The sequence below is a fragment of the Neofelis nebulosa genome, chromosome 1 (genome assembly GCF_028018385.1).
Source record: "Neofelis nebulosa isolate mNeoNeb1 chromosome 1, mNeoNeb1.pri, whole genome shotgun sequence".
Taxonomy (NCBI): domain Eukaryota; kingdom Metazoa; phylum Chordata; class Mammalia; order Carnivora; family Felidae; genus Neofelis; species Neofelis nebulosa.
The window spans coordinates 75,943,283-75,967,003 of record NC_080782.1 but is presented as its reverse complement, the minus strand read 5'-3'; the positions used below and the strand labels follow the sequence as shown (position 1 = coordinate 75,967,003).

General features: G+C 39.2%; 1 protein-coding gene across 4 annotated transcripts in view; it reads right to left on the bottom strand.

The window, feature by feature from the left end:
• Window positions 1-1,683: 1,683 nt before the first annotated feature.
• LOC131509616 (uncharacterized) overlaps window positions 1,684-23,721 on the bottom strand; it is a 127,493-nt gene continuing 105,455 nt past the window's right edge. For 2 of the 4 annotated variants that reach the window (XM_058725512.1, XM_058725516.1), the window contains exons 9-14: window positions 19,852-20,009; window positions 17,981-18,023; window positions 16,118-16,304; window positions 7,323-7,458; window positions 5,235-5,374; window positions 1,684-4,966 (exon numbers count right to left, since the gene is read on the bottom strand). In XM_058725512.1, coding sequence (XP_058581495.1) covers window positions 5,275-5,374; window positions 7,323-7,458; window positions 16,118-16,304; window positions 17,981-18,023; window positions 19,852-20,009 — 624 coding nt within the window. In that variant the 3' untranslated portion in view covers window positions 1,684-4,966; window positions 5,235-5,274. Of the gene's footprint in view, window positions 4,967-5,234; window positions 5,375-7,312; window positions 7,459-16,117; window positions 16,305-17,980; window positions 18,024-19,851; window positions 20,010-23,721 lie in introns of those variants that run through there. The other 2 variants (XM_058725522.1, XM_058725530.1) reach the window with 2 other exon arrangements.

The following is a 23,721-nucleotide window of genomic DNA, read 5'->3' as shown; positions in this document are numbered from 1 at the left end:
AACCCATTGTCTTGGTCATGAGTAACTGGTCTCTTTGAATTCGTTAGAATTGGTATTGAAAGAACAAAATTATTCTTTCATGGGGAACTGGACCTGAGAGCATATGTACTGGAAGCTGTGAGCTAAAATCATGTTCTTCCAAGTGGATGACAAAGCAGAGAATACCATTTTGTACATTATTCATAAGATGACATATGTCTTACTGTGCCTGAGACATTCCCTGCTTATATCCGTTGTCTCAGTATAATTATTCGTAGTGTCTTCTCTCAAAATGGCCTGATTTGGAAGCTAAATTATATGGTCACCCTAATCACTCATGACTCTGATGGCAAACGATAGAAGCTGGACTTGAACAGCAGCTACCTAGATATCTCCCGGGGTTCCACCATCCAAAGTAAGACACAACTTTCAAGCACTTGGAAAGAGTGGCAAGACAGCATTTTCCTCTTTGTGGGAGCAAGTGCCTCTGAAATGGGAAGTCTCCTGTATCTTATCTTTGGTCAGGGGGAGCTCTGTTTTGACTTTGGTTCTCTTATAAGTGTTTCTGTGTAGGCCCTTGCTTACATAACACTTCATTGGTGATATGCAGAGTAGCTCACCCTACCATGTTGACCCTAGATATGATTGCTACATAGGCTGTTCTACCTTATGCTCTGGATGTTGACTTTATGAATGAGGAGGCTAGGCAATCTTCACATGTAGATACTGTCTACAAGAGGCCATGACTGTCATTGGAATTTTGACCACAATTCATGCATTCATTCTCTATAACGACTAAAGTCAACCGCAGGGAGAAAGAAGAAGTGGATGCACAAAAGCGGTAGCACAGAGAGAGATGAAACCTCAGGTTTCTTCCTAATGCTTTGATCACCATTGAAGCTACCTCTGAGGTGCATTCTTGCCTTCATTTCCATAGATGCCACCATTTCTTCATAATTAGAATACCTTTATACTTATGTCTACTCCAAAACCTTTCGGTAACTGTCAACCCTTAAAGTCCTAATGCAACTTAGAATCTAAATTCATAAGTAGAAGATTTAATTTTCATCTGTGATCAGGTCAGTAGCTGGAATTCATTTATTTATGCTTTTCCACATGAATATTGAATACTTAATGTATGCTAGACAGCGTGCTAGTTTCAGGGAATACAGTTAAGACAGACATATTCCTACCTCCCTGAAGTCATCACACCTGGAATTAAAAACATGAGAACCTCCTCAGTCTGCTTGAAAAGATTGATCAAATAATCCACTAGCATAATTCAGAACTTTGTTTATGCATCCTGGGTATTCATAGCCTGTGAAGAGTCACTGAAATGAAAATCTCTGCTTAAGAATGGGCTCCATTCTAAAAAGACAGGTTTGGAAACATATGAGGGATATTTTTAAACCAAAAAGATACATGCATAAATATTGTATATGTAAGCTGTGAGGAATTGTTAGTATAGAGTGGTTACTTTTTTAAAAAATATGCTTTAGGGGCGCCTGGGTGGCGCAGTCGGTTAAGCGTCCGACTTCAGCCAGGTCACGATCTCGCGGTCCGTGAGTTCGAGCCCCGCGTCAGGCTCTGGGCTGACGGCTCAGAGCCTGGAGCCTGTTTCCGATTCTGTGTCTCCCTCTCTCTCTGCCCCTCCCCCATCCCCGTTCATGCTCTGTCTCTCTCTGTCCCAAAAAAAAAAAAAAAAAAAAAAATGCTTTATAGGTTCATTAGCTTTTACATCCCACTATGTACACGTCTTTGAAATGGTTTTATATGGTTGTTACATGGGTTGGAATGGAAAACAGAATTGTACTCTGGAGAAAGTATTTTTTCTCAGAAGTCAGGGTGGGTATGGAGAAATTGTTCCAAGCCCAGGAAGAAGCTTGAGAGGGATTGGGAGGCAAGGGATCATTGAGATCATTTTCTCAGGCTAAGTGGGTGAGGCAAATAAGGAAATAGACTGATTGCCTGTAGTTCCCTTCTAATTCATTGTGCCCTTTGATATTTCCTAATTTATCTTCACTAAATGTAATTCCCAAGTACAGAACAGTCCAGGGGTTTTCTTTTATAGTGTGCACATTAAGTCAACAGATGAGGCAGAACAAGAATTGGAGCGAGATCAGCACTACTTAGGCCCATCAGGGACCTCCTGAGAACAATGTGGCCTTAGTTTAGGGCTTCTAGGAATACTGATGGAAAATCTTCCAAGTTTATCAAGGAGTGGGGCTAGCAGAGTTTAGACAACTATAGGCCAGTCTTTGGGTTCTAAATAGGCAATACTATGCAGCAGATGACCCACAAAACCTGAAAATATTTGGGTCTATTAAGCCCACTTAAGATGGAAACCCTGATGGAATGTTCCTTTATCCTCTCTACCTGTGGGTAGTGAAATGGAGACAAGATGTATTCCCTCAGGAAGAGTCCACAGAGATGTGACTATTGGCTGACAATCCTTGCTAATGATATTGATAATCATATTGAGAGTTCATCAGGGACACTCACTGTTCCAGTGCTTTTTGTACACTATTCATATAATTCTCACAAACACACGTGACAGATACTATTATCCCCATTTATAGATGAGGAAGCTAAAGCAGGGAGGGTTAAAGTTTACCTGTGTAAAGTCACAGCCAGGAAGTGACAGAGCTAAAATTTGAACTTGGGCCTTCTGGCTACAGAGAACAGACTTTAATAATTTTTTCGCCTCTCCTAATGGTAGTAGGCTGGTGGCAGTCAGTTCTTGGTCCACAGTAGGTGCTCAATGAATAAATAATTGACTAACTGACCACTGGACTCATGGCAAGCTCTCTTTGATTTGCCAAAAGGTGGGCTAATCCTAAAATGTGTGGTCAGATAGTGCATATGTAGAAGACCGGCCCTGCCCTTTCCCCTCCATATTGTATCTATTAAAGATGGAAACCTTGTGGATCTTGAGAAATGTTCTTAATCTTAGACCTAAAAAGTTCTTTTTGAGTCACATATCCCTTGAAAATCATATAAAAGCTTAAAATTGTCTCCACATAAAAATGCTCACACAAATTTTTTTTGGCATAATGTATGGTACTGTTTAGAGCTCTAGAATCTTCCAGGAATAGCAACAGTAGTTTTTGAGGAGTAACTTTGAACATTGATACCTTTTACTTTCAAGTGAGTTATACAACTGCTTAATTCAGGGAAAATTGTATTCACATTTTATTGAGGTAGTTGCTTTTGTTTTTCCCCTTCAGGAGAAAGCTCTGTGCCAGTGTTACAGTTGGCTGTGGTCACTAGCTGGCTGCCTGGTAACGGCACAGTTTGTGCATTCCATGGCGGAGCTCCAAAGAGGCCGAGTGCTCCACTGGGGAGCGGATGTATGAGCTCCAGGTTTCTGACATGAACATTACTGATGATGCCCCTGCTGAAAGACCTCATTATTGTCATGGCAAATACTGGGAGAACAAAGAGACCATTGTCAGAACAGAGGACTATCTGTTATTGTTAATTGAACATTTTTGATTATGGTATTAGGTTGGTTAGGGTATTACGGCATGTCTTTTGGGGGGCATGGATTCATTTGTGCAGCTTCTCTTAATACAGGAACTAAGTAGCACATGCTCACACACTCACGCATCCTTTATCTGAGTTGTGGTGAATGACAGCTGCAAACTGTTGCCATCTATTTGAAGAGTTCGCAGTCTTTGGGGGAGAGGGCAGAGGTGAGGAGTGTATGAAAAATGGCATGAATTTTGATATCTTTTTCACATTTAAGATTCTCTGTAAAATGATATAATTTGAATCAACACGAAGTTCTTCATGAGATTGTAGAGATATAAACATGATTTATTGCTGGAATCGATGTGTTTCCAATCTCAGGCAAAGACTAGAAGCATTGGACAACTTCGGAAAGTGGGTGATTACATTATCTCTGTGAAACCACACATTCTTTATAACAATGAAGAGCTGTAGGATGAGTGGAAACAACACTGGATGGAGGGATGAAGACCCGGATTCAGTTCCTGGTCTTTCATTAACAACCTTGGTGATCTTCAACAGGCAACTCCCTCCCTGAGATTTCACCTAAACAGGGGTTGAGCTATAAGGTCTTTGTGAGCTCTGAAATACTATTATTTTGTGAACAAACAAGACCGTAAGTTTTTATTACTGTTTTCAATTGTTCCAGAGCACTTAAATCTGACAGTTGAACTCCCTGAAACTTGTTTTCCTTGTTCCATTAGTAAGGGCATGGGACTTCCAAGTGCATCACAACATCATGGCTCCACACTGGGATTGTTCCACTAAGAAATGAGGTCACTACTTAGAATTTACTTTTGAATTTCTCTGAATGTTACTTCCAGGGCAGGACATTCTTGACTTATTTTGTGTTTTCCCTTTGCAGTGTGACAGATATTCAGGTAATAATTCAGGTAATCATACGATGCATTTTTTGAGTTTGCTCCCCTAAATTCAGCCTACTTCCTTCCTTATTTTTATAGCAATAATTGTTATTATTTTCTTTCATCTGGGAAGTCCTGGGAGGTAGTTGGGTTAGTTGATTGTAGGATGACCTGACAGAGAGGACCTTGTTTAGCTGTATTATTTATTCACCATTTAAGCCACTTCATTTCCATGATCTTAATTTTTCCAAATATCAGCTTCCCATATCATGGCCTATAGGCATTCTGGGAAGCCTACAGTCAAAGGAAAGAATGGAAGATTTAGCAAAGAATACAAAAAAGAAATTAACTTTTATTGAATTTATGCTTTCAAAAGACATGGGTATGGAACATACTATTTTTTGATGCTAACACGAGCAGCCTGAGGGGCAGAAATGTGAGATATTAATGATGTTGATAGATATTCTATTTTCTGAATGTCACATTAGATGTTGGTGCTTTGGTTCAAAAACAAAGTGATAATATTATCACAAAATTTTAATGTTTTGGAGGAACATTCAGTTGAATGCTATGTAATAAAAAATGTTTTTGTTTCTTCCCACAACAGGCTGGTAGTGATTTTGTGGGTCCTTTCTCTTTTTTTTTTTTTTAATTTATTTTTTTTTTTAAATTTTTTTTTTCAACGTTTTTTAATTTATTTTTGGGACAGAGAGAGAGACAGAGCATGAACGGGGGAGGGGCAGAGAGAGAGGGAGACACAGAATCGGAAACAGGCTCCAGGCTCCGAGCCATCAGCCCAGAGCCTGACGCGGGGCTCGAACTCACGGACCGCGAGATCGTGACCTGGCTGAAGTCGGACGCTTAACCGACTGCGCCACCCAGGCGCCCCTGTGGGTCCTTTCTCTTAAGATTAGGGTTTCTTTTACATTCTGGTCTCCTCTAGAGGTCGATTCATGAAGTCTTGAATAGCCTGATGTAAAGGAAGCCACTTTTTGATAGATGCTTTCAGCGCTGTAATCCAGCTGTAGAAATAACAGTACAAGCCAGTTCATTAAAAAAAAATTGGACTGTAGGAAGATGAAATGTTAAAAAATCATTTAAATTTATTTTCTAATAATTTCTCTCGGTTATTTAGTTTGAAATCAATATAGTAAACCCTCATCCTTAGGTTTGGATTGAATGAAAGGTAAAACACCAAATGCAGAGTATGTAATGTTTAGCAAAGAAGTAAAACTATGTTCATATAAATACTAGGATGAGAAGAATGTTCAATGTTTGTAGACAGTGATTAATGGAGCTATAGGGCTTTTGCAATTATTAATAGTACTTTACTGTTCCTATAGAAATTTCAAATTCAGTTGATCAAATATAGAGTTATCAAATATTGCCATTAGAGCAAGATATTCCTTTATTACATTCTATTAACCACAGCAAACTCTCTAGGTTAGCTCCCCTCTCTTTTCTATTTCCTTCTTTTCATTTTATTTGGTGATGGTTTATAAAGTGTACCCATATAGAATTTATTCTAAGGGTAATTAGCACGTGTCATGTTTTTAAAAGAAAGGTTGGGTCAGATAAGCTTGGGTAGTGGGAGTTATGAAGAGGTAACCAGGATTCTTTCTAGCAGGGTGTGTCAGGAACATTGATAAGTTAATATGTTTTGTGATTCTCTAAGATGGAAATATGATATGGATCATTTCCTAAAGACTATTTTGCGGGAGTAGGGCATCTTGTGGAGCCAGAATTCCATGAACCACACTTTGCAAAACTCTACTCGTATGCTTTGAAGTATTTCTCTAGTGACTCACTATTGCTTCCTATCGATAATATTGACTCATGGATTTGGCAGTGAAATCTAACAGTTCAACCTCCACTCTTAGAGAAGACAGTGGATTTTAACAGATAAGGGTTAATTTTATTTTACTGACCCTTTTTCTAATATGCCAGCTGGAGTCTTACCTTCAAGGGAACCATCTTAGTTTGCCACCCAGATTGTATAGCATAAGCCCAAGGAAAAAGATCTTGGCAAAATATCTAGCAATTCTATATTCATTAACCTCCCACTCTAGCCTATCCTTAGGAATGAGTGGTGCAGACAAGGTTTACATAATGGGAGAAGGTAGGGAGACTCCTCTCTTCCCTAAAGGTTACTGGCTAGAAATCCTGAAATTCTACTTTCAGAGTTTATTTCTTTGAGTTAAAGCAGTGCATTTGGTTCTTGTAAATACCCATGGAAATTTTACCATGTCCTCTGTTTTAATAAATTACTGTGAATTTCTTTATTAGATCTTTTTAACCCAGACAGTTGGGAGAAAGCATCTGGATGAGGTGAGGGATGGTCATCAAGTAGTTGATAGTAGGAATGAGAGATGGAGGGCACAGGACATCTTGAGTACTGAAATTAGATGGAGGATGATCCTCTAGGTACCAGAGAATCCTTCTTTTGCCTCATGGTTTTGTCTCTTTTGACTCTACTGCTATTTTTCCCCCAAATCATCATGAACCCAAGTGCCCATGTGTGCATGTCAAAGTTGATACTGAACATATTGAATTAGATAGGTAAGTTCTATATCCTTCAATGGCTTATAACAAAGCCAAACAACTGACCAAATTCAGATGGACATATCAATAAGAGTTATATGAAAGGAGGTGAGACAGCAAATCTGAATTAATAACATAGTATTCATGGAAAACTGTGTTAGTAGATTTTTTTTTTTATGTTTAAGTCTGAGCCCATTGCCTTGGGGAGAATTGTGGACTCCTTTTCCACTTAAAAAAGTACTTCTGGAGGAATCATCTTCTATGCATTGCAAGAAAAAACAATCCTGGGGAGTATTAGCTATGAAGACTATGCAAGAAATGGAGAGAGTTAACTGAAGATGGGAACTGAAGTTGGAGAGTAAGGGTAAGGGTTTTGCTAAGAAGACTTATCAAAGCAGATGAAGAAGAAATATGCAGACCTTGACTTACCGTTGGTTTTCTGTATTATTTTCTGCACAGAAATAGAAAGTCTTGAACTCTTCAGATGGAGGTTTGAGTTCAATTACTGACTGCTTGAAGCTAAGGATCTGCTCGTTCACCCTGTATCCTTGCAGATATAGACCACCTACAGAGGGTGAAAGAAAAAAAAAATGAGAATAGGGGAAGAGTAAGATGGGGGAAAAAAAGGGAATCTGAAAAAGCATCAAGAAAACTTTGTATCTGAAGGAATCTCTAATTCTAGGTGTCTAATTTTATAGATGAAGACACTGAGACTTGGAAGAATATGTAATTTAAGGTCCTCCACTAACGATTAATGGCAAGACTGGTAATACAGGTGGATTTCCCAGTTTTCATTTTTGTGGTCTTCTCATTACGTGTTCAGTATTTAGCTTGGGTTACTGTGGGTCTAAACCAGGTACTTTACCTGGAGGACACATTTTGAAATAAACTTTTTGGTATCAAAGAGTGACACCTGCAATATCACATTAGAGGAAAATTAAATACTATTTGCTTAGGCAGAACCATTAAAACAGCTTTCCTGAATAATAATGGAGATTGCCAGCAGTTTCTAAAACCAATGTAGATTCTCACCTTCTTTGTGAATATGCAAAGCACATTTAAAATATGAACCCACAGGGTGATATGAGGGAGCCAACTTGAATTAAAATGAGAATACATGACTGGTTTTGGAAGATAATTTTTTTCCCCCATGGTCCTTTGAGTCCAAGTTAGTGGTTATATATTTCTTGGCCTGAATTTTGTTTCCATTATCTGGGGGTAGAGAAAGGATATTGGTCTGGGGGAAGAGGCTAAAAACTCAAAACCTTTATGTGTTTTATAGTGTCTTGATGCTCTGTGGTAACCTGAATCTCATGTACACAATCTAGGTAACGTCATTAATATCAGTGATTAGATGTTTAAACCTGTTTCTTGCTCTTGCTAACTCTTGTTCTAATCTCCCACTTCCTCCCAGGAGCCACTTTAGTGCATTGTACTAACAAAATACAAAAATACAACTTGGATGTTTGCTCTATCTGGTAGTTATTCTATACCAAAACGAAACCATGAAGGAAAAATTTCATCCCTTTGACTATGGCTGACCTTTGTTTTCCTTTTGGTTATATTTGGTACTGATGTATACTGTCCGGAAGTCAGACATTTTTTCTTTTTAAACCAAAAGAGTGGCTTTTGGACTTTAAAATTTGTCTGTTTTATAGGGGGGGTTTACTTTTTTTTTTTCCTTAAAATTTGTTTATTTATTTATTTATTTATTTATTTATTTTTATGAAGTTTATTGTCAAATTAGTTTCTTTTTTTTTTTTTCAAATTGGTTTCCATATAACACCCAGTGCTCATCCCAAAAGGTGCCCTCCTCAATACCCATCACCCCCCCTCCCCTCCCTCCCACCCCCCATCAACCCTCAGTTTGTTCTCAGTTTTTAACAGTCTCTTATGCTTTGGCTCTCTTCCACTCTAACCTCTTTTTTTTTTTTTTTTTCCTTCCCCTTGCCCATGGGTTTAACTTTCTCAGGATCCACATAAGAGTGAAACCATATGGTATCTGTCTTTCTCTGTATGGCTTATTTCACTTAGCATCACACTCTCCAGTTCCATCCACGTTGCTACAAAGGGCCATATTTCATTCTTTCTCATTGCCACGTAGTATTCCATTGTGTATATAAACCACAATTTTTTTTATCCATTCATCAGTTGATGGACATTTAGGCTCTTTCCATAATTTGGCTATTGTGGGCACCTGAATGGCTCAGTTGGTTAAGCATCTGACTATGGCTCAGATCATGATCTTACAGGGGGGGTTTAGATGCAACACTAAATTAAATTTTAAAGCTAACTTCTAGAAATGCATTCATTTCAGAAATGGTTAGATTTTTTTCCCCTTTAGTAGGTCCCAGTAAAATGGTATTTATAAAAATCAGAGAGTGACTTGTGTCTTTGTGCTAATCTACACTACACAACATGAAATTCACACATTTGAAGTGGGCAATGATTTTTAGTTTATTTATGGAATGGTGTCACCATCACCATAATCTAATTTTAGAACATTTTCATCACCTCAAAAAGAAACTCCATACCCATTAGCAGTCATTCCCCATTTGCTGCCCCAACCTAACACTAGGTGACTCTAACCTACTTTCTATCTCTATGGATTTGCTTTTCCTGGGACACTTAATATAAATGGAATCATACAATATGCAGTCTTTTGTGACTGGCTTCTTTTATCCGGTATGATGTTTTCAAGGTTCATCCATGTTGTGTCGTGTATCAGTACTTCATTCCTTTTTATGGATAAATGATATTCCATTGTATGGGTATACCACATTTTATTTATCTATTCGTTAGTTCATGGATGGACATTTGAGTTTTCTTCATTTTCATGACTATAATGATTAAAATTATGAATACTTATATACAAATTTTTGCATAGATATATATTTTGGGGTATATCCTAGAATTAGAATAAGCAATGTGCTAGATGTGTCAGGACTATAGGCTACCCAAAGACATATCCAAGGGTTATTTTGCTGTCTTAATTCTCTGCTCCCAACAATAGCACAGTGCATTTATATTACTGTACTGGTTTCTGACGTCTTCTTACTTGTGAGATTTCCCTTTCTCATATATCTAAGCAGATATGAATACCCTCTTCTGTCCCTACACTTTTTGAGAATGGATAGAAAGTTTTGTCCAAAAATATGTCTGCTACAAACAGGAAAGTTTCTGACCCCTTTTCTAACCAGTTGCAGGGTAGAAATGATTGGCAGTAAAGACGTCTGACTATAACCCTATTACCTCATTTGAGATGACCTCATTGGTCCAGTCTCTATCTGTTATTAAGTAGCAGCAATAAATAGCAAGGTGGCGCAACATTTGGACAGAGATTTCTCAGAAGAACTATGCAAGCATTAAGTGTTCCATTTGTTGCAATAATGTAAAATATATCTGAGAAGTGCACATAGACCTTGATGTGATTTATTCAAGAACAATAGTTAAGTCACAATTTGTTACTTTCAGCTTTTGCTGGAGAGAGATAAGAGGGAAAAAAATCAAGTATATGGTGAATGACAAGGAGCCTGAGGGCCTATGAAGAGGCATTTGACCAAAGGGCTTTTGGAAATACTTGTACAGTGGCTTTTTAATATCAGCCAGCATAGGAGAGGCCGTGATGCATATTGTTAAAGTATGAGCATTTTCCTTGACAGTAAGCACAGACTTCAGGGAGCTGACCAGTGCTATTTCTACAACTCTTACAATACACATTAGAGGCATGTTTATCTAGCTGAAAGTACAATGTGAGATTCGCATCTACCCTGTTTTTTCCAGGAAATTAGGGCCATGTGGCTTCTCACGTTGCGTACTTTCCCCTTTCACTGTTATCGTTTCCCTGCCTTCTCTTTGCTGTCCCCGGGATTGTCTCAGTCCCTCAGGTGACTGTTACAGTAAATAAGTCAGGTCCCAAATACTACACATACCTTTAGAAGAAATATCATGTGAGGTGTCCGGGATCTCTTATAAAGAAGATAAATCAATGGGATAAAATTAATATAAAATAAAATGAAAATAAAGCAGTAAAGCCTCTGAGATGCTGTGGTCAGGGGACCATGTCTCTATGAAGTAGTGACCACAGAAAGTTGAGTCTTAATAACAAAGCAACTAATATCCTAGGTGGATGACAAAGATAATTGAAAGGAAAGAACCTAAGATTCTGAACACAAAACTGACCAGGAATGCAGAGACAATGTTTTTGTACATGAGTATTTTTCCAGGCTTTTTGCCTGTGATCCAAAGATGTGATAAATACAGAGCTCTATGGGTTTTCATACAGTTAGACCAAAAGTTTTGTGGAACATTGTGATGTACCATGATATTTTCCATTCAATTAAATTCTATTCTGTTGTATTTTTTTTTTTTAATGTTTAGTTATTTTTGAGAGAAAGAGAGAGAATGATAAAACCTGAGCAGGGGAGGGGCAGAGAGAGAGGAAGACACAGAATCCGAAGCAGGCTCTAGGCTCCAAGCTGTCAGCACAGAGCCCGACATGGGGCTCGAACCCACAAACTGTGAGATCATGACCTGAGCCAAAGTTGGACGTTTAACCAACTGAGCCAGCCAGGAGCCCTTATTCTGTTTTACTTTTAAATACTTGCCACAACCTACTACATTGACTGCATGGCTCAGTAAGGGGGTAAAAACCTGTGGTTTGGCGAATAATGCTATAAATAGTAACCAGGGCCTGTTTCACTGGGCTGGAGAATAAGGAACCAAGCAAGGGTAGGATATGCAAGAGCCAAGCAGAGCTTGGACAATACAAGTGAAGGAGGAACTATAGATCAGACCAGCACAAAGGTCATTCACTTAGCATAACCTGGAAGAACTGAGTATAAGTATTAGAACTCTGTACAGTCTTTATAAATATAACGATTCACATTCCATGCATATAAAAATGATTACATTCAACTGAGTACTTTATTTTATTTTTAATTGATTCATTTTAGTGCCTGTGGTGTTCATGGCACAGCATAGGTTTAGCCCTAACTCAATAAATTTCTTCACTGTCCTTACAATTCCTAGTTGTTGTGATAAATAGTTGGACTGTGTGGATCATGGCTATGGCAGCCAATGTGCTGATTTCCAGAGACTAGATGCCAAATACTGAGTACTACTTTAAGAAGACTAATTTCTGGCAGGGAGTGCTATATATAGCATTATGGCTAAGAGTTTGGGCATAAAGATTTGGATAGCATTTGCTCAAATTTTGTCCCCTAACAGCTAGGTGACCACATCAGCATGTTAGTTAATTTCTCTAAGCTTTAGTTTCTGACTTATACTGGGGCAATAACCGTGGATGTTTTGCAAATATTAGTTTTAGATGATGAGCATAAAGTACTTATTTAAGTGCTGGACACACAGGAAGCATTCAGTGAGACATACTTTCTGCCACCAATACACCTGAGCAGAATGATCCAGGCCTCTCAAAAAAATGCGGCTCCCCAGGGCAGTGATTCTTAGTGGACAGTAGAGAGAAGCATTTCTCTTTTGGGGATTTTCCACAGGAGATTTCGATATGCCTCTGTCTCAGCTTGGGTCTCACTGTGCCAGATCATTGGCTACGGGCCTCAGGTCACGATGCAAGTTAAGATGTATAAGATTGAGAAGGGCTCTTAGGAAAAGAATGTAAACCTCACTGCAAAATTCCAATCTTGGGAAGGGTAAAGCACCCCAGAAGAGCTCCTGCACAGCCACCTTAATGCTAATGAAGAGTGAGCTGCTGATTAACCTTGGGAGAGCTTCCATCCGGACCCAGCAGCTGTCAGGGTGAGAGTGGGGAGGAGGTGGAAGTAAAGTGTATTTTCTGGCACAAGGTGCATGCTTAGGCAAATGGCACTTTTTATTCAAGAAAGAGTAGAGTCATGTAAAACCCTAAATCACAGGCCTCGATTTTAGAACATGGCCTAGACATAGCATTTTCTTTTGGAATTTCAGTAAGAAAAATGTTCTTTTAATCATATTTGAGATAATTTAAGCTAGAAATGGAGGGCCCGTGGACATAGGAATATTTAAGATGTATGGCTGGTTAAGAATGAATGGGCTTGGATTACATATTTTTATTAGTCACAGAATGATCTTTTTTAAGAGAGGAATTAAAAATAGATAGAAATTAGGTAACTTCCTAGGGCTAGAAAGAGTATGATGTGTCAGAAACACTAGGCATCTGGTGGCCTGAGTTCTGGTTTTGCCTTTGAATTGATTTTCCAATCTTCTAACCATTCTCTACTATTACATGAGGGGATGACAAACTACTCACACTTCATGAGAGTAATGGCCACTTGGGGTCATTTAATCATTGATTCATTGATTCATTGATTCATTCATTAAAAATACATAGTATAGGGTCATCTTTGGAGCTTATAGTCCCTTAGAAGAGATAATATGGCTCTCTGGAGGTAACAACATACAAGGTAGAGAGTGGTAAGTGTCACAAGATGGGTAAATGTGGAAGTTCAGAGAGGGGAGACACTTTGTCTAAGACCATCTGGGATTGCTTGACAGGAAAGATGGCTGGTGACTGAATAAAAATTTGAAGCGCAGGTGGAATCTGAACAACTTGTGTTGAGGAATCAGTAGATATACACTGGTTCAGGGGAAGGAACTAGAAAAAGCAAAGACATGGTGCCAGAAAAGGTTTAAGACGTGTGGTGAATTATGGAAATAGAACATGACCATGTTTGATTAGAGTGCAAGGTGCTTTAACACAAGGAGTGGAAAAGAAAACCAGAGAGAAGGGTTTTGAGACAAAGTATAAAACTCTAGAGTACTATCTATGGAGTCAACAAAGAACCATGGAAGGTTCTGGAAAGATGTGTGAAATGATAAGAGCTGAACATAAAGAAGATGTCCATTTTTGTCTGTTTTTTTTCTTTTTTTGGTGTAACTTAGGCTACCTGGGTTCAAATACTTTCTTCACCATTTACTATCCAGGGGACCACAAGCAAATGATTTAACCTTGTTAAGCATTAGTTTGCAAACTGGTAGGTGGCATAATAGCCTATTTTCTGAGAGTGTTGTTGAAATTAAATAAAATGGTAAGTAAAAATACTTAACAGAGTGACCAATACAAAAGGAGGACTTACTAAATGGTAACTCTACTTTTGTTATTATTTTTAGGCCATTTATTAGTAGCCATTTTCCAGTTCTCCAAGTAGAACTTTTCTAAGTAGGACCTCCTTCTGACTTTTCAGAATAAGGGAAGCCACCTAGTGGCTGTTATTACTGTTTTAAACTTGGAGTCAGTAGCAGTCTCTGGGCCCCAGGGGTTTGGAAGCACTTTGTTAATATTTCAGTTTGGAATAATCTAAGCATCAATCCTAAACATTCCCTTTGAATCTATGGAAACAGTCTCTTAAAAATGAGCTTCATTGATTTGGAAATTAAAATGATTCAGACTTTTGTGGTGATATTTTATAATAAAAATCCCAATCCATGACTACTTTGGAGTTTTGTTTTATTTACCTTCATTCCCATCCTGGTATCAGGTGCTTAAAACTATGGACTTGGGGAGTGCCTGGGTGGCTCAGCTGATTAAGCCTCGGACTCTTGTTTTTGGCTCAGGTCATGATTTCATGGTTTGTGAGTTCAAGCTCTGTGGTGGGCTCTGTGCTGACGGCATGGTGCCTGCTTGAGGTTCTCTCACTTCTTCTCTCTCTCTCTGCCCTTCCCCCACTCTCACTTTCTCTCTCAAAATAAATAAATAAACTTAAAAAAAAACCTATGGATTTGGAGTTAAATAGCAACAGCCTGTTGTGTAAGTGCTTAGAGATGCTGGCTATCTCTTAATAGTTGAAAATATTTTGGGTCATGTTATAATATTCTCAAATGGAAAGTTCAATAAGTGAAAGAGAATCATTATATCATTCATCCTGAGTGATAAGAAATGGACCACAGTGTGATATTCACCTCTTACTTCTTTTGTACTTTCCAAGAAGGCTGAAATGGTCACCAGATACTTCCTTCCCATTTGGCATGGCTGTCTAGCTTAAATAAACATAAGCATTAATGCTAAAAAAATGACTGGGATTCCAGGATGTTTACTACTGCTAACTATTTAAGGTTATTCATTTGGGGAAAAAAATCCAAGTGCAAATAAAATAGCAATAATCGCTTTTGTCAAAAACTGCAAAAGTCTAGGGGTGACTGGCTGGCTCACTCAGTGGAGCGTGTGACTCTTGATCTCAGGGTCATGAGTTCAGTCCCCACACTGGGTGTAGAGATACTTGAAAATAAAATATTTAAAAAAGACTACAAGAAGGCAAAATATTTCTTGTCAAAATCAGACACAACTATTTTATTATTAGATTATCAAAGAGGCACCTAGGTGGCTCAGTCGGTTAAGTGTCTGACTCTTGGTTTTGGCTCAGGTCATGATCTTGCAGTTCATGAGTTCAAGTCCCACATCGGGCTCTGTGCTGACAGTGTGGAACCCTCTTGGGATTCTCTCTCTCTCTTTCTCTCTGCCCTCCCCTGCTTGCTCTCTCTGCCTCTCTCAAAATAAGTAAATAAACTTAAAATAAAAAAACCAAATTATTAAATCATATTGTTTATATGCCCATTTTGCATATATAGCTTTTAATATATATAGTTTAATAAGTATGTAAATGTGTACATTTTATAGAGTGAGAGCTTTTTATAGAGAGAGCTTTACATGTAGAGCTTAAGTCACCCTGATAACAATTACCTTGTGTGATCTTCACAACAGTCCTTCGAAATAGCTATTTGCATTTTACCAACGAGGAAAGTAAGTTTTAGGAAGTGAAGTAACTTGCCCAAGGAAAAGTGACAGTTAATGTTCCTTTTGTTATTCATTTGTCCAACATTAGGAATATTCTGACAAAAGGGAGTTCCTAGCAGAAAGTTATTGACATTAACTCTGAATGCCATCAGTAACCAAAAGAATGAAGGAGCTCACTTTTGCTTTTCTAGGCAAAAAAAGCTTGGGTTTACATCTACAGGATCTGGAGTTCGCTTGGCTGTGTTTAGAACTCAGCTTCGTTGCTTACTATGTGTGATCTGTTAAGTTAAGTAGGCTTTCCAGCCAGTTTTCTTCTTTGTAAAAGGAGGATAATAACAGTATCTCTTCACTGGAGGATAAATGAACTAATTTAGGTAAGGCACACAGTATAAGGCTTGGTAAGAGGTCCATAAAGGTAGGATGTCACTCCTATTACTATTGTAATTACTATCATTTCAACTGAAAGTTGAGTCCATACCTGAGGCCTGGGTGGAGCGAATGCTAGCATAGAAGTACAAGCAGCCATCCTTCAGAATGCAGTAGTGCTGGACCCACATGTCTGTATTTCTGTCCAGTTGGTGCAAAAGGCCTAGGCACTCTGGGTTCTTGATAGCCAGGGGTGGGAGGTTACTGTTGTGCAGGGTAACGTCTTCCCAGACATGGTTCTGCAAGTGTAGCACAAAGGGATCTTCTGAGTGCTCATCCTGTGCCAGTGGTCATTGACTCCCAGGAGCCAATGACATCAGCACTAAGGCTGTTGGTCTTCAGAAAAGGCACTGCCCTCATTGATTCTATTGCCAAGGCAATCTAATACTTGAGCAACTAGCCAGAAAACCTGAATTCACATCCCTTCTCTTTGGTTTCTGTTCTAGTGTCAGGAAATCAAAAGATTATTTCACTGACCACTGGGATTGTCCTCTTAGCCCTGTTCCTGGCATGCCTACTGTGTCTAATAGCAGCCGTTGGTTCATGCTTCACTTTAGAACTCCCATTTGTGCAAAGGACCAAGTTAAAGGCCCCAGGCCAGATCTGGCCTTAAGCTCACATGGTCAGTGATGTGCCAGGTCATGATAAATCCAGATCTTCTACCCTTGAGGGCAGTCCTTGGTCCATAGGCCTGAGAGGCAGGCTTTCTCTGTAACCTGACCTGAGGCAGTAGATGCAATGCTTCATCTCGTTATCACAATGCCATACCAGGTGCCGGCCAGTTTCTCTTCCATATTTAGTTTCCATTTTGCTCTTTAGTTTTAAAAGGGCAGTGCAGAAGATTTCAGAATGCAGAGCCGGCTGTATTCTTTGCTGTGAAGAGGGAGCCTGTGGGGAGCTTGGGTGTTCCTTTTTCATTCTGCTACAGACACTCTGAATGCATCAGCCGACTAGAGCCCTCTTACAAATATCAGCCTACTTAGGATGACACATTGGAGAGATGGATGAGTGTATTGAGCATTGTGTTCCAGGTAAAATGAAACACAAGTCTTGCTGTTTCTCATATGATGATGCCAGTGATTGTTCAGAAAGTCCACTTATAGGACACAGGGCAGTACATTTAAGCTCAAACAATCCAAATTTCCCTGAATGTGTAAGAGCTGAAACATGTAGAGAAGATAATGGATAGTAAATACCTTTTGCTTGTATGACATGTGGTGAGGAAATGAGCATATTTAAAGGAAGTGTATGACCTTATTAGAAATCTTACACATAGCATACAAAGGAAACAGTTGGGCACTAAAGCAATCCCCTCCCCACCAGCCAGGTGATAGCACTAGCTCAGAAAGTGGGGTATCAAATGTCTTAGGGGCTAAAGGAATGACTCACCTGTTGATGTTAGGAAGTTAAGGTCAAGCCCAAATTAGAAAGTATATTGGTTCAAGACTGGGAGTTTTGAACAGGTAGGAACAGTGAAAGTTGGGCTAGTATGTGTCCAAAACAAGGGTATGGCCATTAAGCAGTGCATTTCTGAACATGCGACATGCAGTTTCTAACATGCTGCTCAGCCTACAGCTCTATCCTAGGACATTCCTGAGATCTTGTACTTGGGGATTGAAAAGAAAACAGAAGCAGTGGTTTAACCTCCTGGACTGCTCCCTGTAAAATGGAAATCCCACCCCAATTTGTGACTACCTAGCGAGTTCACTGAGAGAAATGTCACACAAACCCCTAAAAATAAAAAGAACAGCAGGAATCTGAATAGAAATCCCTGTTAACTTAAAATCCTCTTTCCCAGCTTTTAGAGCAGATCTGAGAAGTCCCAGGGTGAACTGCATGACATTTGACTTGATCCTTTCCCCCTCTGAGGAGAAGAGCAGGATGAAGGCAGAGATGAATATCAAGGATACCTTACCTGGCGGACAGGATGGATTGCTTTGTCCATTGCCTCCAGCCACCTGAAAGACAGTAAAATGAGAGGAACTCTCCTTTGGGGACTGGATAAGTATCATTCGGAGGGGCTTGCTCGTCTCCCTGGAAACCCATCTTCCAGACAGAATACTCCTCTGAGACTCAGATATATTTCATGGCTGGAAGATGATGGTCGAAAGGCAACACATTCTTACAAAATTGGTATTACTGGATGGCAAAATCCCACCTCCGCCAGGCATATTTAAAATAAATTATTATCCTTCTCCTTTACCACTGTTTAATTAGTGACTAAGATAAAATTTCTTCACTCTTTATTTTACCAAGGCATGTGAATTAATTACCACCAGCAGGGCTAGTAACGATTTGGTGTTAATAACTATAAGGCACGGGCTATTACAATATGGAAAGACTGGCAGTCACTGTCCTTAGCTCCCTCCCCAAGTGTTCCTTGGACAGAGTAGACACATTTAGTGCACCATTAGTGCTCCTACTTGAGGACTATATTTTCTTAGTCTTGTCTCCTTAGCCAGGTACCAGCCTATCCACCCCATTTGCCAATCTTTTAAATTTTCTTTTAAACCCTGTAACTTTCAATCAAACCATACTGCTTGCTCTTCTCCGCAAAGTTTGATTTATTCCCTCTGCCTTTTTCTGTTCCATTTCTTCTTTTGCATGCTTGTCTGATTCTGTGCCACACCCTTTGTAAACTCTTCCCTCATCCCCGCCTTGGGAGATCCTCACTCCCTACACTCAGTTCCTGTGCCACTTTGTCTTCTCCTGTAGCACTTCTTAATGTTTCTTTGGCATTACAAATATGCAACCAAATGCCCTATCTTCTTAGTTCTGAGCTTTTTTGAAGGCAAGAATTGGCATTTAATCATACTAATAGTCTGTGGAGAACTTAAAACACTGTCTTGGGCACATTAGCTAACCAACAAATATTTTGTTCCTGAATTGAAATACAGTCAGGTTACCATCATCATATTTCCCTCTTTGTCCTTTAAAGCAACATGCATTTGAATCAATAATGTTCTACAAGTAGGAACAGTATATTGTTTGTCTCAGAGGTTTCAGACCTAGGCTTCTCTTTAAGATTGGAACTGAGTCCAATTCCTTTTTTTTTTTTTTTTTGAGTCCAATTCCTTTTAAAGAAACACTCAACACCATTGACCTCTTACCTTTTTGTCAGTCTCCCTTACTTCTACTCCTTCCTACCTTCACCCTAAATTAGCAGCACTTACACTGCACTTTTCAGTTGACTCACTGGATTGACCAGTGATCTCCATTCCCTTAGGGTGATACAGTGAAGTAATGATCATAAGCCACTAAATGCTTAGAATTTGTAGGCTACCCTCTTAGAAAGCCTGCATACCTCTACCCCTCCAGTTGGGTTGTATGCTTAAAAATGTCAACTGGATTCATTCCCCACAAAGCTACATTATTACTATTTATTTTGCTCATCTCCCTGTAGTGTGCTAAATTGCAACCCTACTACATTATTTTTATAGCTAGGACTATCAATCTGATGGGCTTAAAATATATAAACCTGGTAACTTAGGGAAGCTAGACGTGACCGTGACACTATTAAGCTTTTTTAGAAAATGTGTAGATCTAAAGTAAATGAGTTAGGAGAAGATGTTTCAGTTCTTTAGCAATTCTGATAGAAAAAAAAAAAACTGGGGGAATAATGAAGAACCCAACTTTACATACCTAATAAAAAGATAGTTGATTTACTCACACTATAAACTTGCTGTTCCCTTCTCTACTTCCAGCCCCCAAATCAATAAGACTGCTATTGAAGAAGCATTCCTCAACCCAAAGTGAGACTGGTAAGATCACAGATTAATGAATTACCTTTTCATTTCTTGGTTTGAGGTTGCACAGAGGCAAAACGTTCTATTTCCAGACTGAGGCACACAGTTAAACACAAATGGTTTTCCCAAACTGCTATCAATGCCAACTTCTGCACCTTCTAATTTTATTACTTCTAGAGGCGAACATTTTCCTTCATCCTGTAATTGATAAGGAAGAGGTTCAGCATGGGCACTGCAACTAAGCAGATAAGAGCGAACATGAGTGAAGAAAGGAGGACTGAAGTTATTTTTTTTATAATTGACTGTATGATCTGAAATGAAATTATAACCCAAATGAGTTTTTGTTCATTATGCTCCCCATGATATATTCCATGGAACTTCAGATCTCCAGCTATTATATTTTTCCACATCCCTTTTGAATATCCTCTATTAATATGCATTTTATTTATGCCAACTTGGGAAAGTATAGTTAATTATTAATGCCCATTTTTCCTGTGAGAAAAAACATTAAAAGAAAATCACATTGGAATGCCTGGATGGCTCATTTGGTTAAGCATTCGACTTTGGCTCAGATCATGATCTCCCAATCCATGGGTTCAAGCCCCATGCCGGCCCTCTGCTGACATTTCCAAGCTGGAGTCTTCTTCGGATTCTGTCTCTACCTCTCTCTCTGCCCCTCCAACTCATACTCTCTCTCTCTGTCAAAAATAAATAAAACATTAAAAAAATTAAATTCACATTATAGGGGCATCTGGGTGGCTCAGTGGTTAAGTGTCCATCTTCAGCTCAGGTCATGATCTCGTGGATCATGAGTTTGACCCCTGCATTGGGCTCTGCACTGACAGCGTGGGGCCTACTTGGGATTCACTCTCTCCTGCTCCCTCTGTCTCTCCCCCAGTTGTGTGTGCACACATGCACATGTGTGCACTCCATCACAAAATAAAGCTTCTTAAAAAAATAAAAGAAGTTCACATTACAAAATATATGTGGTTGGTAGTGACATGAGATCTCTAGTTAGTTTCTACAATTAACATGTACTCCATGCTTACTGAGTATGGCCCTCTTCTAAATTCTTCACATCTCTTAATTGGTTTTGCTTCACAAATGCTTGCAAGGTAGTTGCTTTTTTTTTTTTTTTAATTTTTTTTCAACGTTTTTTATTTTTATTTTTGGGACAGAGAGAGACAGAGCATGAACGGGGAGGGGCAGAGAGAGAGGGAGACACAGAATTGGAAACAGGCTCCAGGCTCCGAGCCATCAGCCCAGAGCCTGACGCGGGGCTCGAACTCACGGACCGCGAGATCGTGACCTGGCTGAAGTCGGACGCTTAACCGACTGCGCCACCCAGGCGCCCCGGTAGTTGCTTTTATAATCTCTATTTTACAGATCAGGAAATTGCAGCACAGAGAGAATCAAGAACACTTTTCTTTAAATGACAGTATTTTAAAATACCACCTATGTATGCAAGAGTAAAATAATTTTACAAGTAAATATTTTGTTATATTTATTTTACAAATATATCTCAAAACATCCTGTCCACTATTCATGTCCTCTCTAAAAATGACTATATTGTCGTTTAATTTATGTACCATAAAGTCACTAACTATATGCGTACAACTCAGTGATTTTTTTTTTAGGCAAGGTACAGAGTTGTGAAACCATTGCCACAATCTAGTTTTAGAACTTTCCATCAACCTCCAAATTTTCTTTCAGCCCATTTGCAGTCAATTGCCACCCTTGCTCCTCCAATCATAGGTAATCACACACCTGTTTTCTATTCCTATGAATTTTCCATTTCTGGACATTTCATATAAGTAGTATCATGTACTATGTTCTTTGTGATTGGCTTCTTTTACTTAGTGTAATGTTTTCAAGTTTCATCCGCAGTGTAGCATTTATTTGTTCTTCATTCCTTTTTATTTCTGAGCTATTATTCTATTATACAGGTATGCATCATTTAGTTTGTCCATTCACAAGATAATGGTGATTTTTCTTTCAAGTTTTGGTCTATTTTGAATAATGCTGCTATAAACATTTGTGTACAGGTCTTTGTGTGGACATATGTTTTCATTCTCTTTGGTACATTACTAAGAGTGAAAGTGTTGGGTCACATCGTAGGTTTAATTTTACAAGAAACTGCCAAACTATTTTCCAAAGCGGCTATACCATTTTACATTCCCACCAGTAGTCTATGAGTGTTCCAGATTCCCAACACCCTCACCAATAGTCTCTAGTGCTTGTCTTTTTTTATAATAGCTGCCGTCCTACTGGGCATGTAGTAGAATCTCCTGGTGATTTTAATTTGCATATTTCTAATGGCTGATGTTGTGGAGCATCGTCCATACCAGAGGCTCTTAACCAGTTTTAGGTAACGACTTCCTTTGAGATGCAGATGAAAACCCTCTCACCCCTCCCCTAATACATTTATATGTGCACATATACACACATGTGTGCATGTAAATACATGTGTGTGAGACATGTTACATGTATACACATGTATGGGTACATATAAACACACATGTGTGTACATGCATATGCAGAAATTTTCTTGCTACTCATGGGTGGATGGAAACAAAAATATTCTTTGACCAAAAGTAGTATCTCATAGTTGTATGGCACTTTAGTTTATAAAACATTTCCATGGGCTCTGCCTTTTCATGTTTTATAACTACTCTATAAGATAGGAAGCCACTCTTGGGGCACCTGGGTGGCTCAGTCGGTTGAGCGTCCGACTTCAGCTCAGGTCACGATCTCGCGATCTCGCGGTCCGTGAGTTCGAGCCCCGTGTCGGGCTCTGGGCTGATGGCTCAGAGCCTGGAGCCTGCTTCCGATTCTGTGTCTCCCTCTCTCTCTGCTCCTCCCCCGTTCATGCTCTGTCTCTCTCTCTATCTCAAAAATAAATAAACGTTAAAAAAAATTTAAAAAAAAGTAGGAAGCCACTCTTATCCCCATTTTCTAGAGGAAGAAACTGAGTTTCAATGAGATGCCCCAATGTTACATAGAAATAGAATTTGGACACTGGTCTTCTGTCTCTGTCCTCGACACTACTTCTGCCATGTGTCTGGCTTCTTAGGCCATGGAAATTTGGGAGACTGCTGGAACTTAGATTCAGCATTTGAAGGCTATAATATTGAACATTTTAGGAGACACAGTACGTCCTGAAGCCACTAACTTTCCTGGAATAGAGACAGAGATGCAGAATTTCAGTCTGTTTTAGTAAATATAAAGAAAGTAGCGCATGTTGTAATCATTGGACATGGTCAATACTATGATATTAAAAATCAGAAGAATATATTTTCATTTGCTTTAATAAGGATAAAGGCTTTACATGCCCGTAATGGCTACTTATATCATTTTCACAGGAACATTGCAAACGATAAAAAGATATGGGAAAACAAATGAAGCCTGGAAATCTTATTCTCATGAGAAGCGACAGATGTGTTCATTTACTAAGAGCAAACACTCACTTGGTTTGCTTTCCTTTGGGCCCATTTTATAGATAAGATGATATGTCAGTCTCTCAGCATTAGCACCATTAGGTTACTCTAGGGCTACCATGTTCTCCACATCCTTTGCTGTAAGAGAATGCAAAGGACTACATTCATATGGCATGTGACACAACCCGGAATAGTGCCTTAAGTCACTTACGAGGCTCTTTTTCCTCTGCTCACATAGCAGCTATGTCAGAAGAATGAATGATTGATGAATGGATTAGATTAAAAACTGAATGCTACCGTCTCTTACATGGCCTCTAACACGGCCTGGATTCCATTTTGGCTACTCTCAGCTGCTCCTCATTGTCCATGATTATGAGCCTGCTGTGGCCCTGGGAGCAGCTGCAATAAGACCAGGCACACAGAGCCCACGTAGCGGGTGTGGTACTCTTGCAGCCGTGCTCATTCATCTTACT